Source organism: Corvus kubaryi, unplaced genomic scaffold, assembly GCF_017639235.1.
Source record: "Corvus kubaryi isolate FWS band 111438036 unplaced genomic scaffold, C.kubaryi_AGA036_p1.0 76, whole genome shotgun sequence".
NCBI classification, from domain to species: Eukaryota; Metazoa; Chordata; class Aves; order Passeriformes; family Corvidae; genus Corvus; species Corvus kubaryi.
The window spans coordinates 7,020,022-7,044,397 of NW_024582063.1; the positions used below are offsets into that span (position 1 = coordinate 7,020,022).

The 24,376-nt window shown below is 39.8% G+C and overlaps 2 protein-coding genes across 3 annotated transcripts in view; one reads left to right on the top strand and one right to left on the bottom strand.

Moving 5' to 3' along the window:
* The window catches only part of SPATA17 (spermatogenesis associated 17), an 88,389-nt gene extending 82,340 nt beyond the window's left edge, over positions 1 to 6,049 (bottom strand). For both annotated transcript variants that reach the window (XR_006020245.1, XM_042051626.1), the window contains exons 1-2: positions 5,742 to 6,049; positions 1,912 to 2,001 (exon numbers count right to left, since the gene is read on the bottom strand). Coding sequence is in view for 1 of the 2 variants with exons in the window: in XM_042051626.1 (XP_041907560.1) it covers positions 1,912 to 2,001; positions 5,742 to 5,809 (158 nt within the window). In the remaining variant the exon portion in view is untranslated. The remainder of the gene's footprint in view (positions 1 to 1,911; positions 2,002 to 5,741) is intronic.
* A 21-nt stretch (positions 6,050 to 6,070) lies between these two features.
* The window catches only part of GPATCH2 (G-patch domain containing 2), a 120,615-nt gene continuing 102,309 nt past the window's right edge, over positions 6,071 to 24,376 (top strand). The window contains exons 1-3 of the mRNA XM_042051625.1: positions 6,071 to 6,294; positions 15,516 to 16,229; positions 21,492 to 21,553. Coding sequence (XP_041907559.1) covers positions 6,239 to 6,294; positions 15,516 to 16,229; positions 21,492 to 21,553 — 832 coding nt within the window. The 5' untranslated portion in view covers positions 6,071 to 6,238. The remainder of the gene's footprint in view (positions 6,295 to 15,515; positions 16,230 to 21,491; positions 21,554 to 24,376) is intronic.

The following is a 24,376-nucleotide window of genomic DNA, read 5'->3' on the forward strand; positions in this document are numbered from 1 at the left end:
CTTGCGTACTTTTAGAAAAGTTTAATGAAAAAGCCTTACAAATTTAATTTGCATAATAGGTTGTTTTATTTTCAAGTTTTTAACCAACAAATCTGACCAGTTCAGATTTTATGTTGCATGCAACATTTTCACAGCTGTACCATTTTTAACTATTTGACACAACCCACTGATATTTGAATCTTTAGATACTATATTTGCTTTTAGACATCCTTTTGCTTTTACAAAATTACATCTAGCTTAATTGTAAATATTTACTTTGTTCTTATTTCATATATGTGTATATATATACGTATATATATATGTTGCTACTGAAAATTTCATAATTGATGTCTCACACCATTTTTGCAGCAAATAATACAATTATTACTTTGGGACTGACTAGACAAAGCTGTATAAGAGATCATTTATACCACCAAACTATGAACATCAAACTTATAAGCCTTGCACTCCACTCAGAGAAGGAAGTCTTTGGGTAGCTCAGAACATTGAGAATTGGCTACATTGAGCCTGTAAGCCAGAGAGAACCACAGAATTACAGAATCATCAAGGTTGGAAGAAACCTTCAAGATGATCTAGCAGAACAATAATCAACCCTAAATCATACTCCTAAGTGTCACATTTAGACCTCTTGAACTCTTCTGGAGATGGTGACACTACCATCTCCCTGGGCAAATCACTCCAATGCCTAATCACTCTTTCATTGAAATTGTTTTTTCTAACATCTCATCTGAACCTCCTCTGGTGCAACTTAAGTACATTTCCCTTAAGTGCCCATAATGACTGCAGCCTATCTTTCTATGAGCGAAATATTGGCCATTAGGTAGATAATTTCATTTAAGATAATAATTCCTTAGGTTTGATACAGTAGGTCTGGATGATGTACAATTACTTGCAAGAGGCAACAGGTCAAACTAGAAGATATAACAATCCCTCTCCCTCAATGGCCCTAAGTTTTATGAAGATACAAAAGTTTGAGCACGTGAGTTTGGCCAGTTGGGCTTATGATCATAAAAACTGGAAGAGGGCTTTTTGAGAGAATGGATCAACCATAGTTTCCAAGAAATTCACATCCATGTTATAAAATCATAGAATCACTAAGGTTGGAAAAACCTCCAAGATCGAGTCCAGTGCTGATACAGCATTTCCCAGAACAAAGATGGTGAAGGGCCTTGAGGGGAAGCTGTATGAGGTCACTTGGTCTGTTCAGCCTGAAGGATACTGAGGAGAGACTCCACTGCAGTCTACAACTTCCTCACGAGCGGAAGCAGAGAGGCAGGTACTGATCTCTTCTCTCTGGTGACCAGTGACAGGACCAGTGGGAGTGGCCTGAAGCTGTGTTGGGAAGATTTACATTGGATATTAGAAAAAGTTTTTCACCCAGAGGGCGGTTGGGCAGTGGAACGGGCTCCCCAGGACCGTGGTCATAGCCCAAGCCTGACAGAGTTCAAGAAGTGTTTGGACAATGCTCTCAGGCACATGATGCAGCTCTTGGGGATGGTCCTGTTCAGGGCCAGGAGCTGGACTTTGGAGATCCTTGTGGGCCCTTCCAACTGAGGGTATTTTATGATTCTATATGAAAAGCCTCTGAAACAGCATATCCAAGGGACACACAGTTGTTTCTTTTTTCTTCCAGTCATAACAAAATTTCTTAAACAATACTGTGTATCTATTCTGAAGATAATTTCCATGCTTTCTGGCATCATGCCTTTTTAATTGTAGACAGTTCTGAAAGTCAAAAATTATTTCTTACAGTGCCACAGCATATATTTCATTCTGTCGAAAAACTGGATAGCAGTTATTGCCTTTTTTTTTCAAAATGCTCCCATTTTATTAAAATCAAGTAATACCATGAGAAACTTTGGAGAAAAATTCAATGCTGAAACACGGATTAAGATAGGCTTAATATACTACCTCAGATAGGCTCGGACTACGCATGCTCGAAACCAGCGCTGGATCTTGACAGCAGCTTTGTACTTCATTACTTTGTTTTCATCTATAGCTCTGAAAATATAAAAGCAGTAATACTTCTCAGCATGTTAACGTAGAACCAAAGCAAAAATATTATTCTAAATATGTTTTATTGTTGCAGCTTGGGATCCTGTTCACCAGGTTTTTCATTTTTAATTCTGCATAATTCAGTGGTAGCGCAGAAAAATATAATTTACCTTAGTTGCATGGTATGAAGGTAAGAACGAATATTGCAGCTCGTAGAGGATGTAAGTTTTGGGAGTGGGTATTTCTTATTCCCACACAATACCTAGATACATGTCAGCATGTCACATGGACTTCTTCCATTGTAGGTGAAATATGTGGATAGTGCTTTAACGATAATTAGGCCTGAGTTACAACAAAAATCATGTAACTGTATAAAACTGTGTAGCTACAGTGTTTGTGACAAAGCTAAAAGTCATCTTAGGAAAATCATTAATCTAAAAGAGATTAAAGAAATTATTAGTCTGGAGGAGACTTTTCAGGGACTTCAGGAAGAAATCATTACTATTATGCGTTTTAATGCTGAGGGGTAGAACTCAGCTGTGAGATCACCTCTAGCACTTATTCATTTTTTGTTTGTTTCAAAATGTCAGTTACAGTCAAATCTTTGAACTTAAAATTAAATTTTAATTTTCATGGATTTTTATTCTTTCTCATTTTTATTAAGAACATACTCACCAAATTCTTTAATTTGTTACACCTGACAAAAAATAATAACTAGGTTACTATTAGTTAGTTTTCTTAATTAGCTGATATTAGTTAGCTCTCCTAACAAAGTTTCGTGTCAACATTAATTGCTTCAGTAAATACCAACAAGCTTATTTTTTATCTGATAAATTAGGATTATCCTCATTATATTTCTGAAAATTAAATGAATTGCAGTTTTACTACAAGAGATCAAGAAACATTAGCGCCACTCATTTTATATCATCTGGTGCAGCATGTGCTCTCAAATCACATTAAATAGACACAAATTTCACTGTCATCTGATGAGCATCAGTCATTCTCAGTACCTGGAAGCTCTGGGAAACAGGCTTTTCTACCAAAAACCACAAAATGAATAGTTTTCAAAACTGGCTAGAGTTTTCCTGCTCCTTTCCTGTGCAGGTTCCCTGTCTTCACAGGAAGCAGACACCTTCCAATGCTTTTACTTTGACGAAAATTATTTTGATCAAAAGGGTAGGAGTGATATGGCCCTGGACAGGCAGCCACAATTACAGCCTGGAAATGAAGGGGATGTGGTACTGGCTGTGTCAGAGGTGGCAGCTCCAAACCCAGTCCTACCCACTTGGCAATGACAAGAGTCTTCTGGAAGAGCAGAAGCCTTCTCCTCTCTTATACTCCCTGTTAGGTTTTTTATAGTTGGCATTCAGTCTTGCCTGGCCAGGATGGGATAGAAGTCCTTGTAAAGTTTATTGAAGCAGACCAACAACAGACTGTTTTTTCTCACAGGACAGTTCTGCAAACACTTCCAGCTGCCCTTGCCAGCAGAAGCGTTTTGAGGTGCAAATTTCTCAAGCAGATATCTGCCCTTTTTATCAGATTGCACAGTTGTCATACTGCTTGAATCAAGCTCTTGAGAGTCACAAATACTTCTCAAAGGCTGTACTGAAAGTTAAAAAGGCCTACTCAGGCACCTGACATACAGATGCTACAGTAAATAAAAGTAGGTTCTTGAACAAGTAGAATGATAAAATTGTTTAACACTTAAGAGAATGAACTAATGGATCTTGTATATTCTAATCGTTATGCTGAGGGTATTTCTCAAAATGTAGGCTTATGGTATTTTTGCATTGTGGCATCATCGGGCAAGTTCTTCCCTAGAAAGGTGCCTTCCCTAAAAAGCCAGCTTAGGATACCTCATACCTCTCACATAAACAAGAGTTCTGCATCAAGCACAACAGGAATGTTACTAAGATCAGAAAAACATTACACACAAAAACATTACATACAAAAACAGCAACATTGTTGCTGAGCTGGACTCTTTGAATCCTCTCATTTGCATTCTCAGCTGCAAATCTGAATTTTCTGAAACTGACAGATCACAGTCCATTCTTAAAAGGGAAACAATTCGGTTTTTGAGAGCTCTGCCAAAAAAACCAAATCCCCATACATCAAGCATGCTGCCCTCCAATGGATTTCCAAGTCTGGCTCGGACTGCTCTTTCTAACCTGAAATACGTGAAATCCAAGCATAGTCTCCTGCCACTGATGTTTGTTTAGCGAACTGCTGTGTGTACAGCCGCAAGAGTATGAGTGAAAGTTCAGGGAAAGAACCGAAAAACACAACACTTTACATGCAGGCAGGACTTGATCTCTGTAACTTTTAGCAATGTTCAGGAGCTTTGCTATTCATGCTAATGATGTTGTAATTAGATTCAAAAATAAATGATTCATTAATTAGTGAAGAAAAAAATTACAACTATGCTAAACATGTTTGGGGTTTTTTTCTGTTTGAGCTTTTGCATTACACAGATAGCAACAATGCAGGTGAACGAAAGGATTTATAGGACAAACCTCTGGAATACTTAAGTCTTAAAACATTTCACCTCCTAAAACCTGGTCTGGGAAAAGTTGGCCACCACCATTTTAGGAGTCAGAAAACTCGGAAGCACTAACTGTCCCAGTTGGTGAGGACAAGGGTAACAGCTCTGATGTGATCTCTTTCAATTAACTTTAAAACAAAAACAAACAAAAAAACAAATAACAAACAAAAAAAACCCTTTGTCCTTGCAAGAGGACAAACGTCCAGGCACAGTCACGGATCTGAGCCACGAGCGCAGGGACTCAGGGCTGGCGCGCCGGAACCCGCAGCGCCCATGAGAAATCGCCAGGGAAAACAGCACCGCTAGGGCGGGACAGAGGTGGGAGGCTCCTGAGGCGGGACCAGGGGAAGGAGGGCGGCTCCCGAGGCGGGAGAGGGCGGAACCTGCGAGGCTCGGCGCGTTTCGGGAATTGCCAGAGGCGCTTTTTTCCTCACAATTGGCAGGGCGGCGGGGGAAGAGCGGGACATTCAGTATTTTCAGTGTATAAACGGGCCCCTTAAAGACGCTGCGCTGTGGCCACCGGGTCTCCTCAGGTCGCTCTGGCAATGTTTGGGAACAAGGCGATGGGTTGATGCTCTCGGGAGGGATTTTAAAGCGAAACAGTTTCACAGAATCACGTAATCATAGAACGGGTCAGGCTGGAAGGGACAACACGGTGGGTCATCTGGTCCAACCTCCCTGCTCAAGCAGGGTCACCCAGAGCACAGGGCACAGGACTGTGTCCAGACGGTTCTTAAATATCTCCAGTGAGGGACACTCCACGGTCTCTCTGGGCAACCTGTTCTAGTGCTCTTCTTACTCATATTCAGATGCAACTTGCAGTGCATCCAGTTTCTACCCATTGCCACTTGTCCTATTGCTTGAAACCACCGAGAAGAGCCTGGTTCATCCTCGTCATACCCTCCCTTCAGATTCTTAGAGACACTGATGAGGTTCTCTTTCACTCGTCTCTTTTCGAGGCTGAACAGGCCCAGCTCCCTCAGCCTTTCCTCGTAAGAGGGATGCTCTAGTTCCTTAATCATCTTCATAGTCTTCCACTGGTCTTTCTCCAGGAGCTCCATGTCTCTCTTATACTGAGGAGCCCAGAACTGGACACAGTTTTCAGGGGAGCTGCCGCCATCTCGTTGCCGAGGGAGAGCGGGGATCCCCCCCAGCCCAGCATAAGGCAGTATATCCCGCCCCACCACCGACACAGCCCAAGTACCTCTTCATAAGGAAATACTCCTCCCGGAGACCCGCCAGCCGCTCTTGAAGCCGGGCCAGGACGGCCATGCTCCCTCCCTCCTCCCGCCCTCACGACGCTGACGCCATGGCAACGGGGCCGTCCCACTGCGCTGGGGCGCGGGGGTGTCGCTGCTACCGGCGGCCCCGGAGCCAGGCACGGAGAGCGCTCCGGGGGCAGCGGGAGCTCCGCGGAGCTGTACCGAACCCGAGGCGGGGGTGCTGCAGGGGATGCGGCGTCCCTGGGCAGCGGCCGGGAGAGGAAGGGGAAGAGGCGAGGTGGTCGCGTCCGGCTTCCTCCGGTGCCGCGGCTGCTTCCGGGCTCTCATCATGGGGGACTGAGGAGCAGAGCCGGCCGCCCGCGCCCTCCCCGCCCGGCCCGAGCCCTCCCGCCCCCGGCCCCTGCCCTCCTCCCCTCGCCCAGTCTCTGCGAAGCGGCGCCAGCCTCCTCGGGGAGCGGCCGGGGGAGGCGCCGGGTTCATGTTCCGGGTCGCTGAACCTACCCCGACCCGAGCTCAGGCGGCGAGGAACAGCTGGTAAGCCCGGGGGGACACACGTGTCCGCCGCCCCTGGCCGAGCGCGGGGCCGCTGTCCGCGGGAGGGGATCCGAACATCGTCTCCGCGCCGCGTGGGGGGCGAGTGGTGGCCCCGCTCCGGCCTGGCCTCCCCGCTGCTGCCCCTTAGGCTGGGGGGAAGATGATGGTGCCCGCCCCGGGCCCCCGGGGAACGAGGGGCTGGAGGTCTGAGAAGTGCCACTGTCGTGTCTCAGCGGCTGGACGCGTCTATAAGCGTCTATAAGCGAGCAGTGGGCTGGAGGAAGAAACTTTCACGCCTTGTGGAAAAAAGGACAGCAGACAAAAGATAAATCAAAACTTTTGTCCCAAGCTTAGTTAGGTTTTCCTGTGTGCTTGGGTTTTTCTAGTAGTGGTAGGCTCTCTAAGGCCTAAAGCCCTTGCAGTGTGCGCAGGTGAGCATCCAGTGCGGTGTGTTTCCTGCACTAAAGCTTTTCTATTGCAAACCAAGAATCAACAAGTGCTGCTGTAGCCATCGAGCAGGGAGAGTGTGGGTAGTTCTGCAAAAAAGTTCACAGATTTACTGTTTCATGTAATTCCGTATGCGAGCATAGTGACCCCAAAGGCTATATTGTCTTTATTGTAACACTCTAAGGAGGGAAAGCTGAGTAACAGAATAGAAAAGGTCATTTTTGTTCATAGGCCTTGGAGATATAAAGATTGGTAGTGGAAAGACTTGATGGAAACAAGATGTTCCAAGCAACCAGCTGGGAAGCCTTTCATTTTCTTCCTGAAATGTTTAGTATCTTGTGATATGTTTGGTATCAACTGGTGTGTGTAGCTTCTCACTCGTTTCACTTATTAATGGAAGCAGGGAGGATTGTGATGGAGTTTTGTTTGTGGGTTTTTTTTCAAATGTTGATAAACATCTTTTAGAAGCTATGTTACATATACAGATACCTGCTGGTAGATTTCCCAGATCTGAAATATATTTCCTTTCATCTTTTTCTTTGTTTCTTTTCTGGGGATGGGGAGGAAAAGGAACAAAAATATTTAGCACTTCATTTTCTTACAGAGAAAACTCCTTTTCTCCTCCACTTTTTCTGATACCACCTTTTTTTTTTTTTTCTCTGTGGGTATTTTTCTCTACATTTTTCTAAATGAGAAAACTTTCAAAGAGAGATTTTATTTGCCCAGCTGATAATTATTTGCTAGAACAAGTTTTCTAGTGTTGCTAGGCATCCAAATTTGCCTGGTGTAAATATAACTTAACTTCTGTTGGTGTAATTCAGAATGTTTCAGAGAATGAGGTATACTCCAGTGGCACAAGTATTTTTGAGTACTAATGCTGTATACAATAGAAACATTGTCTAAGACATTCAAAACATGTATCTGTATTCTGTGAAAGTCTTCACTATTTCTTTGACCTGTCATTTGTCTTTAAATTTCACTATTTTGTGTCCACATAAAGTAATTTAGTTCCAGGGGCTTTTAGAGTAGGCTTCAGCAGCATGAGGTGTAGGCATACTATTCTGTAATTGTCATCAGACAGTAATGATTTTGCTTATGCAAGCACATTGCTCAGAGGAATTCAATACAGAGGAAAATATCGAAATGTTTTCCATTACAAATCTGACCACTCCTCAGAGCTGCTCTCTTATTCTTCTACATAAGTTATTTCAGAAGCTGTCTGTTAAAGGATGCCCACTGGAGTGGGATGCAGGAAAATATTTTTTACAGTGTCTAATACTTGATGCAGAAAATTAAGAACTTGTGCTTTCTAAAAACATTAAGATCCTAAAGAGGTGAATAAGTTCAGAGTAAAATTTTTCACTTTGGGTGGTAAAGCACCTCCAAAGCAGAATGTTTTTCATTTAAATTGTGAATTCATGTGGCAATATAAGAATAGTTTGCAGTTTGGATACTTGCTGGACACTCTTGATTCTTTTGATAATGACTGTGGTGCTTTAGCGTATTACCACGATTTGACAGCTCATGTGATTCTGCACCTTGACAATTAATTAACAAAGTCATACTTCTGAAAAGGGCAAGCATATCAGTAAATGGCAGCAATGGGATTGCAAGAATTGCTCCCTCTCATGATAAATTGCTCCAAATCTCATTTCTGGCTGACCAATTCATTTGTGTTAGAGCCTTGTTAAACATAGTTCACGTCAGCATCTTTCTGACTGTATGCCATTGCTCTGTAATGAACACTTTTTCACTGTTAAATATGAGTAGACTGATAGTATTTATTGTTGTGCCTTCTTAGATAAGCAGGAGTTTTAGAAAAGTCAGATGTACTTACTGCAAGTTAGCCTGGCCCTAATTTTTAGAGGGGTCAGCAGTATAATAGGTGTGATAAAATTACATCATTCCTGAAATACTTTTTATTGTATAGGACAGAATTACTGAAACGGTCAGGCTGAAAGGAGCCACATTGGGTCTTGTGGTCCAACCTCCCTGCTCAAGCTGGGTCATCCCCAAGCGCATGGCACAGTATTGCATCCAGATGATTCTTGAATATCCCCAGTGAAGGACACTCCACAACCTCTCTGGACAACCTGTTCCAGTGCTTGGTCACCTGCACAGTCAGGAAGTTCTTCGTCATGTCAGGAAAATCCACAAATGCCAGGGGTTTGTGTTCAAAAAGGAGACAGAGGAGTCCTGCACCTTTATAATAAAGGGAGAGAGCCCACTGGGGCACACGCCCGCGGGGTTTTCTCTCTCGAGGTTTTGGAGGGCACAGCCTCCTTTTATCCTAAGCTCCCGGCCGCATGTTGCCCTCTTCCCTTCCCCATTGGCTGAGGTATAGGGAAGGTACAGCCTTCCTGAACCGCCTACCAGGTATTCCTCCCTTTTACCCCAAAGTTCAGTAGTTCGGGCTTGTGCAGACCCATGTCTGTTTCAGGAGCCAAGCTGAGTAGGCTCTGCAACAAACCTGCTGCCCAGAGTTAGCAGACATTAACACCCATACCTTCACCCATCAAATTGCTTGTAAAGACATTACCTGTCCTCTCACTCATATTCAGGTGGAACTTCCTGTGTATCAGTTTCTGCCCGGTGCCTCCTGTCCTATTGCTTGGAACCATGACAAGACTGTGGCTCCATCCTCTTGGCACCCTCACTTTGGATACTGACAGACACTGATGAGGTCCCCTCTCAGTCATCTCTTCTCGAGGCTGAACAGGCCCAGCTCCCTCAGCCTTTTCTCTGAAGGGAGAAGCTCCAGTCCCTTAATCAGCTTCATAGCCCTCCACTGGACCCTCTCCATGTCTGTCTTATGGTGAGGAGCCCAGAGCTGAACGCAGCATTCCAGGCCTTACTAGGGTTGGGTGGTGGGTCAGGATCACCTCCCTTGACCTGCTGGCAATGCTCTTCCTAATGCACCCCAGGATACCTTTGGACTTCCTGGTCACAAAGCCACTGCTGACTCAGGGACAGCTTGTTGACCACCAGGACCCCCAGGTCCCTCTCTGCAGAGCTGCTTTTGTGCACGTCCAGCCCGAGCCTGTGCTGGTGCACAAGTGAAGGAAACTCCAGAAGTTGTCTAAAGAAGTTTCTCAAATACAGAGTTGTTTCCAAGAATTAATGTATAATGTGTGATTGGAGGAGTAAAATGTTGATAGTAAATGTATGCATTCAAATATATAGGAGCTTCATATTTGATATAGAAAAAGTTTGTAGACATTTCCAGCAAGCGTAGTAACCTGCTACGCTTTAGTTGAGGACCAGTCACTTCCATAAATTTTCTTTTTTTTTCAGAATTCTCCTATACTTTTATTATTTTGTTTACATATGTAACAGATTGCAAAAAAAGGGAGTTGGCATACCTTGAAGATGAAAAATAGCCTGGGATCTGGGGGTTGGTTTTCTCTTTTTGTATATAGATGTGCTCCAGCATAGTATCCTGGTTTGTCTCAAGAGTCCTCATCTTTTATAACTGTCCATCCTATCTCATATGAAAGTAAAAACCATTTAATTTCTGTAACTGTCCCTTCTGATACTGTCAACATTTTAAAATTTTATAGTATGAAAATTACGTTTGCATTAAGTTTCTTTCGTCTGCAGGTCAGATTTACTTTGAATGCATTGCCAATGTGTTGGCTCTTAGTCTTTACAGGAATGAGGACCCTCAGAAGTTGGAAAGTATGGAGCTTTTTTGGTAGGTCGCTGTTATGCCCTGCAGTGGTGGTTGATATGGGATGGAAGGGGTGGCTTGTGGTGTAGCTTTGCATACCTGGCTGTCTAGTAGGTAGTGACTAAGGACATAAATAAGTGTGGAACTGGATGCTTTGTCCATCTCTTAGTGATGGCTTTTTAATGACAGGGGAGTTTAAATAGTCTAGGCACAACTTCAGTTTCTGATCATAGAATCATTCAGTTTGGAAAGACCTCTGAGGCAGAGTCTGACACCATGTCCCCAGGTGCTGCATCCACACAGTTTTTTTGAACACTTTCACCAGTGCTTCCACCACTTCCCTGGGCAGTTTGGTGGAATTCTTTCAGTGAAGAAATTTTTCCTAATATCTAATCTAAACCTTCCCTGGTACAGCTTGAGGCCATTTCTTCTTGTCTTGTTACCTGGGAGAAGGGAAATATGAGCTTCTATGTAACAGGTTTATCAGTGATTCCTAATCTACATCATCTCTTGCTAGCTTTTTGATAGTTGTAACTTAATTGTGTTGCTTTGTTTTGCTTCCCCACTTGTGTGTCCCAAGAACCATGATAGCTCTCTTTTTTTGAATCCGTGAATTCTTCAAGCAAGGCAGGGAGATTTATCATATACTGCTCTCTCCCAAATACTTGTACCCTTTCAATCCAAATTTCAGTCGCATTCATTAATAAAGCAGAGATCTCAAAACTAGTGTTTCTAAAGCTTTGTGAAAATAACTTCTGAGGTGGAGAAATGGGATTCAAATTAGTACCTGTCTGAAGATAAAGGTAAACTGTGAGTACAGCTGTGTTACAAGACATCAGAGAATCCATATGGGAAAAGATTATAGGAAGTCAGGTTTTATAATCTCAATGTTGAAGGAACTATTTGATTTTTCTTGTGCTTTTAGCTTGTGATCAAGGTGGGTGAAAGAAGCAAAACTCATGGTTCTTTTCAGAACTGATGAGGCACAGATGCCGCATAAATTAGCTTCAAGAAACCCCAGTCCTATTTAACAGGAAAAGGCATAGAACTAGAAAGTAAACGTAAATGCAGCTGTTGGTTTGGCAAGAGATAATGCCTCTCCTTAAGAGCTGTGCAACTAAATTAACTTTCCCATTGGTGTGTGTTTGTTAAATATTTTGTGAGCAGTCACAGCTCTACATTGTTAAGTGTTTTAGGTGAGAGGTGAACACAAATGATACTTAATTTCACTTTCACTTAAGTGAATAAGTGAGTGCCCATTATTTCCATTAGGATCTTCAATTTCAGTATAGATACTGAACAGAAGCTGTGTGATATGTTTTGGAGCAGGTGAAAGCAGTTATGCTGCTTCCTGCAAACGGGACTTACATGGTCTGTTCTGGTAGGGGTTAGAGAGGAAATGAGTCAGCCTTTGGTGAACTACATTCAAATTGCTTCAGATAAATGTAAAGGTCACTGTAGGCAAACTACATTTTCTTGTAGTAAAGTAGGATCCTCTCCTAGTGAGGACATTACAGTTTATTGCTGGCTGTGGGCTGTTGCTGTAACAGTATTTTTATAGCCTTATGTGAGTCGTGCTAAACTGTGGCTCATCTTAATATTTTATGTACCTCAGTATGTTGTTCTCCATTCATTGTTACAACCTTTGAAATTTCTTATCTTACTGAACACCGCTGATACTCACTGGCAATGTCCTTAATACTTCTTGTAGTTATTTTTCAACTTGTTTCAAATGCATATATTTTTGTTATAGTAGCATCTGCAGCGCTGATTAAAATTGCTTCATAGGTTTGGAATACAAGTTTGACAGCTGGTTGCGAACAATAGAGAAAGTTTCAAAACTGAGTTTGTCTGATAAATAATGCTGTAATAGAAATACGGTCCCGAATTTTGGAGCTAGAACAGTTAATCTGAAATCTAGCTGACTGCTGCTGCCTTTGGCTTTTTTTTCTTAAATTTTAGCAGGAGAAATGAGAGCACCAATAAAATTAAGCAAAAGAGATTTTTTGGGTTTTCAGGAGAACAAGTTTTAATCTGGACCACTGGCATGTTGAAAGTGCAGTGTGAATAGAAAGCTGAAGTGGTTTGTGTTTGCCTTCTCAGTATATTGCAAAGGAGCTTGCACTGTCCCACACTGATAAGTAATTCTCATAATCATCCTAAGGAAACATGTTGAAATAATTAAAATAATAATTTGTCTGATCTGCAGAGGAGGTGATGGAGTTATAATACAGTTGTATTATACATTGGACCATGGCTGCAATTTTTAGGGCAAATAAGGTCACTGCCCTGTACAAATCTTAGTTCAGGAGTTGCAATGAAAAGACTTGATATTCAGTAGAAAAGATTAATTGCAGGAGTTCATAATATTCAAAGTCATAATCTGCTGGAAATTAAGTCCCTTTGCTGCTCAGAGTCTTTTAAGAATCTTGTTATCCCTTTACTTCCAAAACACTTGAGGGTGTTCACCTTTCTTGAGTTTCATCTTTTGATCTGGCACCATCTGTATTGCAGTATTTTAGGAGGAATTCAGGGCAAGTTTCATTCAGGTATAAAAATTAGAGCTGGATATATTTTGTTTGATCTTGAAGTATTTTGTGGAATTAAGGCAACTTTACCACCGTACTTGTGCCATTATCCGGAGTAAATTGGTATGTCCACTCTAGGAGCTCCATTGATTTTAGTGATAAAGTTACTCATACAGATTAGGGATACTGAATTGAAGGAATTTATCATAAACTATGGTGCAAGGCTTTAGTGTCCCTGTCTTCTCTTTCCCTTTTGCTTTGTGTTGCAGGGTTACTAAGAGAGTGGGCTGCAAGAGATTTATATAAGCTAGTTCATATTCTGGCAGGTTAGCAGAAATCTGTTCATTTGGAGAGCTAAATCTGGGCTTAAGCCTACAAGTTCATGTTTTGTTGCACTTCCACTTCTATCAGTTTGCCATAGATGCAAAAGTCTGTGGCAGGAAGGGCTGGGCAGGCTTTTGGGGGAATTGATGTCTCAAATTAACCCAAATGTGCTGCAGTTAGTGTGTTCAAGTATTACGGCTTCTGTTAAACTAGTGCAGAAAAGCTGCTTAAATCTCAAGGGCGCCTCATTTCGGATGCATGCACCTCTGGGGATACCTGTCCTCATGGGGGTTTAACAGGAAGGCTAAAGGGGCAAGTGTCCTGCTCACTGCATCTATAGCTGTGGAGAAACATGGCCTAATGTATCTATTTAAGCATCTTGTGAACCAAAAGGATTACAGAGAAAGTATAGCACTCTTCAGAGCTGTCTCACCATTTACAAGACGATATAATTCCGCTGTACTAAGAGCCAAAGACATCACTGAGGGAGTAGTATGACTAGAGGTTACATCAGGACAGAAAAAGAGGTAATGATGCAAGTGACGCAGCAGTTTCAAGAATTCAAAAGCTTCTGTTTGTACCACTTTCTGTGCTTTTATTGTTCTTGCAATTGAAATGCTTAAAGTAAGTATTTCTGAAAATGGTTTAAAAAGAGAATATATGTAACTTCTTTAGGTAAGATATTTCATGAGCAGCTTGGATTTCTTCTTAAACATGTTCTTCAGTGTTGGGGTCCCTCCCCCGCCGTGTAGCTCTGGGAGAGGGGCCCTGAGGGCACAGACACGGGGTTTCCCTGCCCCTGCTCAGCCTCGTTCCCATGGGTTGGTTTGTGTTCCCTGCGCGGGCAGAAGGACCCTTGGGCCCGTGACTGGAACAGTTCCTCGGCAGAGCCCCGGCCATGCGGCTGGAGAAATAAACATCTCTGAAACATCTACCAAGAATCTGTCTGTCCATATATATTTCCTTTCCACGGGACTCCTGGTTTGATATATGCGTGTTGCAGGATCCCCACTGCAACACTTCAGTTCCTCCATTAATATTTAAGACTGCCCATTCAGCCATCACCATTAAGTACCTTTGATGTTGGAGTTTGTGTTAAGTGGCAGCTGAGAAGCTGTCTGTGATCTGTCTAGGTTTCCTCCACATCTACAGCACCACTGAGTATGTGCAGAAAACTTGTTACCATGGGTTCCTCCAGCCATTTATATTGTAAAACAAAGTGAAGAGTCTTGCTTTTAAATGTCCTCTACATAATTTGCTGAATGTACAATGTCTTCCATATATATCAGTTAGTGTGATGTAGTAGCAAGCATGAAAATTATTCTTTGCTTTGCCTCAAGGAAAGGGGTCCTCTGATGTTTTGATGTCAGAGTCTGATTGCTGTGTTTATAGAGAAGGTTCACAGCCTTCAGAGAAGGATTAGAGTTCAGCAGCAATCATTTAATGTTTTTGTAGTTACATTCACGTAATGCATGGGTGAACTTACTGAAGCCTATTGAGTTAAAGACATGCTAAATGCTAGTGAAATTTGAAGAGGAAGGAGCAAAACATTTAAAAGGGTGAGTTCCTTAATCTGACACGGTGTTAAGGGATTTTTTTCCTTATGCAAGCATGGGATTCTATGGATGCAAGTGCCTACATGTGGTAGGAAACTTTGCATTTAATACTCTAGAAGCTGGGTATTCTCTCAACTTAATATAACTTCACCGAATCGATATTTTTTAAACATCAAACAAATATCAGCCATTTGGAAAGACAGAATTAGTTGCTACTAGGAAAAAAGTCATATTATCCAAGGATTGCTGTCTTAACTTCATTTTGGCATTTAGGCAGCATCAAGAGATAATTATCCTTAAAATTATTTTATCATAATGAAAGTCTTAAGCAGGACTCCTTAATGTGGAATCCCTGACAGTCATATAAATGTGATGAGATTAATTAAAACCTAACAATAACAGTGAAGCCAGAAACAAATGGGGAAACCCCCCACCTGCCTCTTCTTTCCAAGACAGAGGTTTGGGAAGATAGCTTTTAAAAGGAACTTATGTTGATGAGTTGCAAATTGCATAGGACTGGTTAGCAAAGTTTTGTGTCTTGGCAGAAATAGTCAATGTCTGTCCTATAAAGATTATTCTACCTTGCCTAAAGTGACTAAAATGATTTTGCCAAATAAAGTTGTTGTAATTCGTGCTTAACACTTTTAATTCATTTGTTGTTTTCTTGTGTGGTTTTTTTCCCTTTGAAATCTATAGGCATTTCAGTAGGACTATGGAGGAGCTGGTTCATGATCTGGTCTCGGCACTGGAAGAAAGTTCAGAGCAAGCCAGAGGAGGTTTTGCTGATACTGGAGATCATTCTCGAAGTGTGTCTTGTCTTCTAAAGAGACAGGCAAGGAAGAGGAGGGGACGGAAAAGACGTTCCTTTACCACTCATCATCCCTGGGAGACTGGTCACTGCCTAAGTGAAGGTTCTGATTCCAGCTTAGAGGAATCAAACAAAGACTACAGGGAGAATCATGCTACTAAGAAAGACCACAGTGATTCTGATGACCAGCTGTTGGTTGCTAAACGTAGGCCTTCCTCAAACTTAAATAACATTAGAGGCAAAAGACCTCTGTGGCACGAACCAGATTTGGCTGTGGACAGTTTGGGGAACAGAACTTTGCGCAGGAGAAGAAAGGTAAAACGCATGGCAATAGATCTGCCATCAGAAGTCTCTAATGCACTGACAATAACTCAACAGCAGGATAACAGCAGAGATCAAGAAATGGACAATAACAATAAATCTTACCAACACCAAGAGTTTTCCAAGAGCAAAGTGAAAAAAAGAAAAGTATCTGCAGCTCGACAGGGACCAGAAATCTTGGATGAAGGAGTGGTTATAGAAAATGAAGAAGTGAATCAAGCAAATAAGGACAAAATGGAATATGAGGAGCAAAAAGGCTCAGATGAGAACATGAGTGACAGGTTATTCCTTCTTTTCCTTTTTACGGAAACTTTGGATAATATTTGTTTGCTTTTATTACTGTTGCTTGTATTGGGAATCTTTGGATTTTTTGTTAATTCCAGAGTTAAAATTCTAGCATCAATAGTATCTGTTTTAATAACTTAATTTTTTTACATCTACTACTTTTTTTATATATTAGTTGCTCAGGTCAAGGAATTCAGCATAAAATAGAGAGTGATGTAGCAGAGGAATAACCAAGAAAACAGTTTCGTGAAATAATATGTTCTAATTGTTTCAAGATTAAGAATAACAAAATATGCATATGAATAACACAGGCTTTTCTGGATATTTCAACTGGTAACAGTTATTAGACAAGAATTTAGTGTTTTTCCAATTTCTAGACATTGGTGCTTTGATTGTTATCTCTATTCATCAGAAAGGTTGTCAGTGTTTAGAGTCACGATTTAGACAATATGTTCTGATGTGTCATCGGCATAAAAAGTCTGCAGGTTGCCAAGGATATACATCATTTACGAAATGCAAAAACCAATTTACAGTTCAGAAACACCTGAGCTTACCATTAGAAAAATGGAGGAATGATGACCCTTTGGCAGTACGCCTCATCCATCCATTCCAGACAGCAGTCATAGTACAGTGGTAATGGTTTCCAAAGTACTATTTTGACAACACAGTAAGGTGTAAGTCATTTTTCCACCATACACAGGGGATGTTAACTGCAGGGCCTGGTAAGCCTGGTTCTGTTTATTCCACATGCCAGGTTCGGAATGCAGAGGTGTCAGCAAGACAGACATGTTAAAAGATATAATTTTGATCAGTTCCTTGATGACACTAGTGTCCCTGGATTTTTGCAGGCATGTTATCTATAAACTGTTAAGCCTTTGCCTTACTGGGCAGGTAGAATCGAGATGCAGAGAGTGATTTTGACCAGAGCATTTTAGATTGGTTACTGTAACAACAGCAGTGTTGGTAAGTGACTAACTCCAGTTATAGTCAGAAAAGTCCCAAGTCTTTTTGTTTCATACCAGCTCTGTCCCTTACCTGTGAACAAAAAACAGCTGAAAGAGCTGAATAAATTCCAAGCCTTAAACATTTTTCCTTACATCTTAATTGCTAGAGCAGAACTCATCCTTCAGGGCAGCCAGTGTAACTTTGGACACCTCCCTTTGACATGCAGGTTAGGAGTCTGTGCTGTCAGGAAGCCTTTAGAAAACTTCTCTCTTCTCTGATGATACTTGGAGTCTGCTCCTTCAAGTTTGGGACCTAAAGAGAGATGTTTGAAAATCTCCTGCAAACTAGGAACCATTGCATAAATTTTCATATCTCCATAGTCTTGTAGCATTTTTTATTTCTAAAAGACTTTGTTATGCTACAAGGGTAACAGTCAAAAATTCTGTAGCTGATTTTTAGGTGGAGAGAAGAGTGATCAGTAAGAATACTCTCTTGTAGAATCCCAGAATTGAGCTACTCTCAGGTCAGTCTGAATCTTTTCACAAAAGAAACATTATTGTTTAAAAGTTGATCTTCCTCTTCAAAATGCTTGATCTTTTGTTACCCCCAAATGCTGCAGTTGCTCAAGTCATACTCCAAATGCTTGTCTATGGCCCCAGTATGTGGTCTTTAAAACCATTCTCATCTTTGTAGGGTTTTCTGCTCATGCACATGGTAGAGTGATGGTCTGTCATTCTACTGAATTTCTTTCAATGATCAGCAGTACAAAAAGCTTTGAAAATGAAAAAACTTGCATTTCATAGTGTGATTAGAAATCTGCCATATCTAAGCCTCTCAGGTGATACTGTATCAGAATATTTTGTATGTGCATAATTTTAACTGGTTTTAATCTAACTTTACTTAAATGCAATAGTGCCTTTATTAGACATCATTTAGCTAGAAGAATTTGAAAGAACCAGCAAACTCCTCTTAAGAGTAAGTCCTGAAAGTGAAAGCTGAGATTTTAAAGGGAACATGAGATTGCATAAGATACAAAGAGCTGACAAAGCATCTTGGATAACCCTGCACTTCAGCAACACTTACTGGAAGAGGAAGAATGAAAAGTATACAAAGTTGCTTTTGTTTTGTATGCAGTAATGTGTGCAGTAGTATTCAGTGCAATAGTTCAGTAATTCTTAAAAAAAGGACAAATTTTTTAGAAGTTCGTTTTTTTAAAAACAAAACGAAGCTGATAATTTTTAATGGAAGTTAAATTGCTTGGCTCTAAAACCGGTCAGAAGGTTTCAGTGTATACATGACATTATTTGAAAAAAGCATGTTTTTGAAGTGCACATTAAAAATGTTAAGTGACACTTCTTTTGCAATCTTTTATCTCTGTGTGTGAGTGTTCAAACACCAAACACAGCAATAACCAGGTTTTAAGTGCATGATTCAGAAGTAGGAGGAGAAGTCTCCAAATTCTTGAAATGTCAGCATCTAAATGATCCCAAAGATGAATTCCTCGGAGGATTGTTTTAAGCACTGGAAATTAGATTTTTGTGATCAGAGCTTATCCGTCCTTATCCTCAATGCTCAGCTGTTGGCCAGTTTCAGCCAAATTCAGCAGTATGTGGTGTTCTGGGTGTCATTTAATTCCCACAAGCTTTGACACTTGTTTTTTTTTGAAGTGACTAAAGAGAGGTGAAATCTCAATTGCCTGTTTTGAAAGAGAAGCAGCAGTGAAGCTCAGAGACACCAGCCAGTGACCTGTGGCCAGGGAGCTGGTCAGTTCCTGGGGACAGCACAAAGCTCTTGTGTAAAACCAAGGACCAGACAGCTTCTTAGTCATAGGAAGTGTGAATGACAAGTATTTTTTCTTTCCATGAGTGTGAAAATAAAGCTGTGAAAGCTTTTTGGATAGCTTAGCTGTTCCCTCCAAATTTTTGCTTGCACACACTATTTTATAGAACTAAACGGAGTCTCTGGCTTTTTTCTTTGTCATGGAAGTCTTGCTGGGAGTGGAATTCTCATTACACAGCAAAGGAATTAGCAGTATACACTGCAAAATTATATTAAAACTGGAAATAAATTCCATCATAACAGCTTTCATGTACTTAGATATTAATGTATTCATTTCAGAGGGTTTGAAATTATTCAGTGAAATGACTGCCATGTCGCAATTATCTTGACTGCAATCCCTGCCCTATGTGACTGTGGCCTGAGGAGAGTGAATGCTGTGGCTGCTATGGATACACCACTGTTAGCTTGAAATTTTAATTTTTTTTTTTTTTTAATTTTTTTAAAAACGTCCAGTGGTTATGTTTTCATGTACTGACTAGTCCTTCAGTGAGAATTATTTCACAATTGAAATATCTTATTTAAACTGGGAAGGAGACTATTCTCAAAATTGGAAATTTTGGTAGGGAAAGTGGCTGCAATATCAGGGTTGAAAAGATTTCCTGACTTTATTTTAAAACATGCAATTAAACAATAAATGGACAAGGAGAATCTATGAAGAAGGGATGCTTTTTCCTTTGAAACTGATGATGTAAAATTGTGCACAATGAACTCTAAGGGCAGTAAAGCCATCTATGTTATAATTAAAGTGAGGATGGGATGCTTGCTAAAAGGGAATTACTGGGACTTGCAACATTAGAAAGTTCAAGTCTTCGTCTCCCTCATGAAGGATTGTTCCATTCTCATTTCATGCACGTCACTTTTCTGCTGCTTAGGGCAACTGTGCAAGTGCCTAAGTCTGTTCTGCTTATATTATGTATAAGAGATAGTGTAAGTGTTGCTTATGGATCAAGAATTTGGATAAGCCTAAGATACAGCGACAACTTCATCTTCAAACACAGAGCTGTGTCTATATATACATATATCTATATGTTTTAAAAAACCCTATCGCTGCTTTGTGTCCCCTGCTTACTATATTGTGTTTCAAATCCTGTTGGGATGCCTCCCAAAGGAAGATACTAAAAACATATATGTGCTTATAATTAAATAGGAATTAGGCAAATTTTATATAATTCATATATTCATATCAATAATTCATATATTCATATATTTAAAAACCCAGGACTTACTTTTGTGAGAAATTAGAATTTAAAAGGAAATCATTTTCTTAAGTATACTAGTTGTTTGGTAGAAAATAAAAATAATTTATTATTATAAAATAAAAATAATTTAATCCAGTTGATTTGAAGTATAGGGGAGCATGCAAATTGTAATATGAATAAGTGTACAAAGGTTATCAGACCTAAAGTTCTTGTGAGTGGCTCGTATGGCACATCAAGAGTAGCTGTAGTGTTTATAAAATGTACTTGAATTTGTGTGCTGGACTGAAGTGTTTGAGGGTTTTTTTCAAATTGTTCTACATCTCAGAGTAAGTAAAATGTGATAAAATTTTTTGTGAGAATATTACGTCCTTAACACAGCAACTCTGTTGATAAAAAGTGAAATAAAGGGTTTACAAAAATGTCCTTTCATGTGAAAGTCAACAAACTGTGATCTGTGTTATTAAAAGACCAGTCTGATATATTATTTAGGGACATGTGGATTATTGTATGTAACAATGTGCATACAGCAAAGAGCTAAATACCTATTCATGTCTTTGAATTTAGAGATGTGGGTGCATGTTGTATATACACATTCTGATTTTAAGGCCACAAAGGCCTTTAAGGCCACTGCAAGTCATAGAAAAGTAAACTGTACCTTGCTTTTTTGTTGTTGTTGTTGATATTATGATCAGGAATCATACTTTTTTTCTTCAGGGTGACCTTTATTTTGATTTAATTGGCTACCTTTGTTATAAACTTTTTTTTGTTCTCCCCGAGTAGTGTGTCAGGAAACCTTAAGCAGTGTCTTTTCCTGAATATTTGCAAATGATGTTCAGAAAGGTAGTTCGATTTTCAGACTCTTATATTTCATGTGCTGAAGGAAGGCTTAGGCTGCTTTTGATTGAGACTTTTCCTATTTTATTGAGCAGTGGTGTTCCAGGATCAAGCTGAATTGCACAGCATAAGAACAGAGCAGTGAGCATTTGATGGAAGCTGATAATAAAATGCATCAATTGTGTCAGCACCTCGTTGCAGTCACATCTGGCTTACTGTCAGGGTACCATTAGATTCCCATGATTTTATGTGCCAAAAATAATACGCTTTGTAGTTAATGGAACTGGGATATTTGCAGTTTGATTAAAAAAAATCATCCTATTTTCTCTCCGATCTCTGTTGGGCTTAAGTTCAATCTGAGCACAGCCTTGTCTCCTTAAAATTTTACGACTGAAAGATCAATTGTTCTTTTGATCTGTTTCTTTCTTTCTCTTATTACAGTGAATCCAGCAGTCTGAGCAGCAGTGATGCTGGTTTGTTTACCAATGATGAGGGAAGACAAGGTATTGAAACAATCTTTCCCTTCTCTACCCCTCAAACCACATCAGTTGAAATTCTGTAAGCGTTACAAGTTATTTCATAGGTTAATTACTGCATTTCAGTTGCTATTACTGTTTTAATGAGTGGAAGTATAGCTTGCCTCCTATTTTTTTTTTTTAATGTTATCAGAGGGTGTCTTGAATGCATGACTTAGTCAAAAGCTGTATTGAGAAGCAGCCTCTGTAATATGATAAAGTTACTTAAAACTTGAGCATCCCCTAAAAATCATCTATATTAAGTTTTAATTCCTCAGTTCCTCCAATTTTCTGACAGGAATCTGAATGTAGTACTGGTTCTTATGCTATTCTTGAGGTGGCTTTTTTCCTTCTTTTCCTCCAAATTAATAGGGCAGGATTTTATAGTTCTTTTTCATTCAGTAGTTTGTTTGAAAAGTAATTTCAAACAAACTATTTTTTCTGCAGTCTAAGACTGGGATTAGAGCTGTTTAACATGTCCCCTCTGAAAAAATTTCTCTAATCTGAAATGCAGTGAAGATTGAAACTTTTCCTTTAGTATGCATAGTATTCTCACATGGTTTTATGTGATAAAACTATTGAGGATGGAAGTAAAAGATTGGTGTTTTTATCAGCTTTAGTCTTTATTGCAACACATTTACCTATATTATGCTATGATGGAGTAGGAACTCACTGTCTTTGACAGGATACAAAAATGAGACAAAAATAGTCTCTCAAGTATTTAAGACTTGCTTTTCTGTTGGAAATTTCAAGTTAATGGTACTTAAAATATTTTCTTAGACAGTTTGGCAATGGCAGCCTGAGTGAGTGCAATAAAACAAATCCTGACCCATTCCACAAATCTAGGTTAAAGGAATGTTTGAGTTTTTTTCTTTTCTTTAATATCTAATTCTGTGTTTTCTAGGGGGAGGTTGTCTTCAGTAGGGAGAGCATTTTTCCTACTTAAAACAGAAGTGTTACCTTACTTGTTCAATGGTAACTTGTGCTACACAAACTGTACCTCCCCAGTCTGAGTATCTTGTTTACAGTTGTGCTAACTCATGTTTTTTTAAGAGTTTAGGTTCTCTTTGACAGTTTAGATTGATCTTTTTAGTTCAGTGCATCAATGCATGAAGTCTTTAAGTTGGGACAAAAAGATTGGGTTTTACTTCCCTATTGGAATTTCTCTTTTGACATGGAATTTTTAATGCATTTGTCCTCTATATTTATATGTAAGATGACCTATCACACTTCCTAATTGCATATGTTTTCCCAGTACTCTTCTGGTAATATTTCTATCAATATTTCTGTCCTTAAATCCTGAACTGTATCATTTAAATCTTTGAATAATATGACTGAAAACATCTCAGTTGCTTTCTGGTTTTCTTATATATTTTGTGTGAAGAGAAAACAGGACAGATCAGTGACCAACTGCATTTTTTCACCGGTGTGGTGTTACCTTTTTTAGTCTTGGTTCTTTACTGTAACGTTGTAGTTCTTATTTTCGTCTGTTTGATTTTTGAATCTTGTTTCAGTTTGCAATTTTCAAGCAGAAAGCATTAGACCTGAAATAGTATTCTGAAACATAAATAAAAAGAACGACAATAATTAAACCTGAAAAGGATATTGGCATGACAAAACATTATTTTTTCAATCTCTCCTTTGAACTAATAGTTTTGTGGGTATGATCAGAAACCATTAGCTTCGATCTGGAGCTCAGACACTTTTAAATCTGCATTATAGCTTTGGTTTTGTGAGACTTTTCCATGAAAGTACTATCAGAGATCCTACTTCCAAACCAAAATTCTTGATTTTCTAATAATGCTTATTCCCCCCGATAGTAAATACTAGTAATTTGTACTCTCCTTAAGTAAGGTGAGGTTATTTTATCTCTGTGAGTTAATTTGTAGCTGAACTGAAACACATACAAAATTGACAAGAATGACGGAATGAGAAAGTCAATCTGATAAAAGCAAAGGAACTGGGTGAGATAAAGCTGGAAGAGAACAGGATGAAAATGGTTGGTTTTGTTTTTTAGTTATAAAGCTAGGCTCTAATTCCTGTCCTACCAGTGTTCCTTCTCCAGGATATATATATGTATCTATATCTATATATATGTTCAGAACAGTGTCTTGACCTCATTTGTAGTTCAAATTTTCTGCACTTCTGACTTCAGGTTTCTGCTAAGTCAAGTGGTGAACCAGAGATTGAGTAATGCTGCCTGGTGAAATACTCAGTTTAAATGATGTGCCTGCCATCACTTAGAAGTTTGGGTAGCAGAGGACAAGAGGTTTCTGTTCTTCTGCTCAACATTTGTTCTGTATGTGTTTCTGAGATTAAGAACCACATCTCATTTATTGCAGACAAATAGTCTTTATAATACTTTAATTAGTTCCCAAAGCATAGTCATCCTATGGGACTGACATTCTAGACAGGGAAGTGACTAAAGCAGCAGTTTCTTGAAGCATTTGGCCAGTCAATTAAATAGTTGAGTATTTAGTTATGAACTTTGGAGTGCCTGACCCTGTGACCTTTAATATTTTCCAAGCTTTTTCAGAAAGGATATGGAAATAAATTCAGTTACAGTACATACTCTCCTGTGGACAGACTCTCAGACAAGGTTCAAGTTTTATAATTCGATTCCAGAAAGCCAGGTGTAGCTTTAATTAGGGTAGGGCTAGATACATTTTAATTCTTATCAATTGCTATGGTAAGAGAAAATTGTTGAGACTTGAAAATCCTCTGTTCAACTTCTAATATATGCTGTGCCATCTAACATTTTTTAAAACTTCTGTACTCTTTTCCTTTCTCTGTTCCAGTCTTACAGCTTTT